At 40.5% G+C, this 4,479-nt stretch overlaps 1 protein-coding gene across 1 annotated transcript; it reads left to right on the top strand.

Moving 5' to 3' along the window:
• On the top strand, positions 1-4,201 carry GPRASP3 (G protein-coupled receptor associated sorting protein family member 3). Its single transcript, XM_077769114.1, has 3 exons — positions 1-57; positions 1,105-1,183; positions 1,512-4,201. Exon 3 carries the CDS (start codon positions 1,807-1,809, stop codon positions 3,457-3,459), a length of 1,653 nt encoding a protein of 550 aa, XP_077625240.1. The 5' UTR covers positions 1-57; positions 1,105-1,183; positions 1,512-1,806; the 3' UTR covers positions 3,460-4,201.
• Positions 4,202-4,479: the final 278 nt, after the last annotated feature.

Genomic DNA, 4,479 nt, shown 5'->3' with positions numbered 1-4,479 from the left:
TATAGAAGTCTCTGAGGACCCCTGCTGTGTGGGCTGGTTGGCTTAGGTGGTAATGAGGTAGGATATATGTTTGCATGGAGAAATGGGAAGGGTAGGGGCATGCAAAGATGGTATTGAAATAATAGTCCTTGTTATCTTCACGGACTGCTTTCTAAATACAGTTGCCCACCATCTACTATTGCATTTCATATTTTGTTTAGGAGAAGAGGTGTAGTCTCTGTTGGGAGAATGGCCTAATTCAAAAATTGGAAGTATAATTAGACAAGCTGCAGGTCTTGGGGGAATTGATGTGGAATCATTTGGTAGGAGCAGACAGGTGGGAGACATTTAAGATGGCCTAAAATAAACAAAAGTCTATGTTATAATGCTTGTGATGGGTATTGGGCTAGTTCAATCTCTTCTGTTTTCTCTCTTTTGGCTTTTTTTTTTTAATATTTTTTATTTCTAGGAGAGAGAGAGACAGCGTGAGCAGGGGAGGGTCAGAGAGAGAGGGAGACACAGACTCTGAAATAGGCTTCAGGCTCTGAGCTAGCTGTCAGCACAGAGCCCGACACGGGGCTCGAACCCACGAACCGCAAGATCATGACCTAAGTGAAAGTCGGACGCTTAACCGACTAAGCCACCCAGGCGCCCCTCTCTTTTGCCTTTTTATCTATTCTTAAGTTTGTTCCTTTATAGGTTCCTGTAGAAATATGTAGATAGTTGTTCACTTTGAATTAAGAAAAAAGAAGAAAACTATTCATTTGGATTCAAGGTGACTGTGAGCATGAGCATGCCTATTGATTGGGGATTTAAATAGGCTATTGGCAAGTAGGTGAGACTAAAACATATCTTGGAGCCATTGTCTTCCAACTTTACAGATACCTCTACCCTCATATTTGTGTGTAGGAAATGAGGATAAATTAAGACAGGATTATGCCTACAGGGTAATTGATTTATACCCAGGAAATGGGGTAGGAAGCCATGAGGAGGACCAAAGGGAGCAGAAATGTTATATAACCAAAGTTCTAGATTTGGAAAGACAGATACTCAGTTTAGAATCTAGAGTAAATGCCTGTCTACCAAATGCTCAAAATTCCATTTCTCCTGTATTTTTGTCCAAAGGTCTGCCTGTGAATTGGCTGTAGGGCTTTTTGATCCTAGAAGCAAGGAAGGAGGAGAAAATCGCACCAGATCAGTACAGGTTAGTGTGAAACCTACCTGGATAGACCTGTAGAGTATAGTGGTGTATACCAAAGGGCCTGGATGTTTCTTAGCCTCTCTCACTTTTAACACCCTTTTCCATCATCCCTGCTCCTATGTGATATAGAAAAAAGAAGGCATTAGTGCCTGGGTAGGATACTGTTGGGCATTAGTGGGAGTGTGGAAGGAATAAAATGAGGGAATAGAGTTTTCTACTATTCTACTTCTACCACACAATCCATCTCTATTCTATCATGTCATGTGTGGCTGTCTGCATAGAGAAACACAATTGGAAGAGACTTAAAGCTTGTTTTCTTCTTCCACCTCAGGTCCATCTCCAGTGGTGGCTGTAGTGGCCTTGGAGTGGCAGATCATCACCTTCAACAGGTCTGCCCTCAGGAACTATCATTTTCCCTCAGGGTGATTGCCTCTGTCTTCTTGCTGTATTGTTGACAGGCTCTGTGTTTGGAAAGAGGACTGTATGACTTCTGAGCTCGTGACTTACTCTTGCTACAAAGTTTATGTCTGACCCAGTGGAAGAGTGTTAAGACTTTGACCTGGGACACATTCAGAACCAAGGCCAAGACTGTATAGCACTGCTGTCTATGTAACTGGTCTTTAACCATGACTGGGGCTAAGAATGAGAATAGAAACAAAGGCAAAGCTCAAAAAAGGGATGGTGTGCAAACCAAAGCAAAGAGGGAGACTACTGTCATAGTCAGACCTGTAGCTAAGACCCAGGAGAAAGCAATAGCCAAGGCAGGATCTCAAGCTGTTACAACAGCAACGATGAAAGCAAGGTCTAAGAACAGGAGTGTTCATGAGATAAAGGAAAGAGCCCTGGCAGATTTTAGTCCCAAAGCTGAAGATGAGGCCTCTAGAGTATCTTGGATTTGTTCTGTGGCTGAGGGTAATACTAAATTTGGGTCCACATGTAAAGATAAGGCTGGTATTGATACCTGGTTTTGGTCTGGGGAAGAGGCCAATGTTGGTTCCTGGTTTTGGAGTGGAGAAGAGGCCAATAATCATTCCAGTGCTAAGGATGACAGTAAAGCTGGTATTGATCCTCTGTCCTGTGCTGAAACGTTGGAACCTGTCGCTGGGGCCAGTTGCAAAGCTAGGCCAGGGGCTGAGGAGGAAGAGGAAGAAAATGTTATTGGGAACTGGTTTTGGGATGGAGATGAAACTAGCTTTGACCCTAATCCTAGACCTGTGAGCAGGATAGTTAGGCCCCAGCCTGTGGATGAAATTAATGAGAAAAATAGGCCCAAGGACTGGTCTGAGGTAACTATCTGGCCCAAAGCCCCTGCTGTAACTCCAGCAGTGTTAGGATTTAGATCCCAAGTCCCATTTGAGACAAAGCCTCCTTCATATATTGTCCTGGCCTCAGCTGAGGAAAATACCCATTCTTTACCTATGGCAACAACATGCCCTTCTAGGAGCACTACTCCATGCTCACAGCCTGTCCCTGAGTATCCGTTTGGTTCTGACCCTTGCATCCAGACCATAGAGGAGATTAGACGCCAAATTAGGATCAGGGAAGCGAATGGGATTAAGCCATTTGCTTGCCCTTGCAAAATGGAATGCTATATGGATTCTGAGGAATTTGAAAAACTCATTTCCTTACTTAAGTCAACTACTGATCCTCTCATTCATAAAATAGCTCAAATTGCAATGGGGATCATTAATGTTCATCCCTTTGCCCAGGAGTTTATTAATGAGGTGGGTGTAGTGACTCTTATTGAAAGTTTGCTCAGTTTTCCTTCCTCTGAAATAAGAAAAAAGGCTGTAATTACTCTGAATCCTCCTTCTGGAGGTGAGAGACAACACAAGGTTGAATTACACGTTAAGCATATGTGTAAAGAAACCATGTCTTTTCCCTTGAATTCACCCGGACAGCAATCTGGATTAAAGATACTAGGGCAACTGACTACTGATTCTGACCATCACCACATTGTTGCCAATTACTTTTCAGAACTTTTCCATTTGCTATCCCTGGGAAATCGTAAAACCAGAAATCTTGTTTTAAAAGTACTTTTGAATATGTCTGAAAACCCAACTGCAGCCAGAGATATGATCAATACAAAAACATTAGCAGCATTAAAACTCATCTTTAACCAGAAAGAGGCAAAAGCCAATCTTGTTAGTGCTGTGGCCATATTTATTAACATAAAGGAGCATATCAGAAAGGGCTCGATTGTAGTTGTCGATCACATGAGCTATAATACACTGATGGCCATTTTCCGTGAAGTTAAAGTAATTATTGAAACAATGTAAAATGAGCCAGAAATAAAAGTGAACATTTTGAACAATNTTCAGACTCTAAAAGGCTGTCCCTATAGACCCTTGCATAATGTTTTTATTATTACAGTACATACATTATAAATTACATCTTTAACATGAAATTACCTGTGACAGTCTCTAGTTTTGAGCTAGACTATTTTTGAGATATCAAATGAATATTATATTGTAAGCTAAAAATATCTGTTGATTTTTATCTTGTGTACATGGGGAACTTTTTAACATTTTACTTAGGATAGTGAACCAGTTCATTATCATAAGTATGCTAACTTGTTCATTTCTATTTGCTGAGATCTGTTTGCGGCTTCAAATGGCAATAAAGAAAACATCACTGAATTAGTAATCTAGTTTGCAGAAATAAGGCATATACATACAAAAAAATTACTAACAGCACTTACATATATCCGTACACATACACATTTATTGCTGAATGTGCACTCTACATGTAAATAAGGCAGGAGTTGATGTAGGCTATTTACCATAAGAGGAATTACTGTTTTTCCCTTATTCTACCTGTATCAGATAACTTATGGTAGGCATTTAACAACCACTGATGTAAGCTGAAGAAAATGTCTCAGTATGTGATAATATTAGATTATATGCTTTCAGATTTTTAAATAGTTAAACAAGATCATACTGTAAAAGCTGTCACTTTTTCTTTCACTATATTGTGAGCATCTTTCCGTATCAATAAACATGTATCTATAACATTTTTGAATCACTTAATAGTTCTTCTGTGTTAACATTTAGTGCATAGTGCCCTAATATTTCATCGCATAATCCCTTTTTTCCTAAAGTTTATTTATTTATTTTTGAGAGAGACAGAGTGTGAGCAGAGGAGGGCCATAGAGAGAGAGGGAGAGAGGGAGAATCCCTAGCAGGCTCTGCGTGGTCAGCACTTAGAGCCCGAAGTGGGGCTTGAATGCACAAAACCAAGAAATCATGATCTGTGCTGAAATTAAGAGTTGGACGCTTAACTGACTGAGCCACCCGGGT

Source organism: Crocuta crocuta, unplaced genomic scaffold (genome assembly GCF_008692635.1).
Source record: "Crocuta crocuta isolate KB4526 unplaced genomic scaffold, BGI_CrCroc_1.0 scaffold1373, whole genome shotgun sequence".
Lineage (NCBI taxonomy): Eukaryota > Metazoa > Chordata > Mammalia > Carnivora > Hyaenidae > Crocuta > Crocuta crocuta.
The sequence above is the reverse complement of the archived record's forward strand: the minus strand, read 5'-3'. Positions and strand labels throughout refer to the sequence as shown.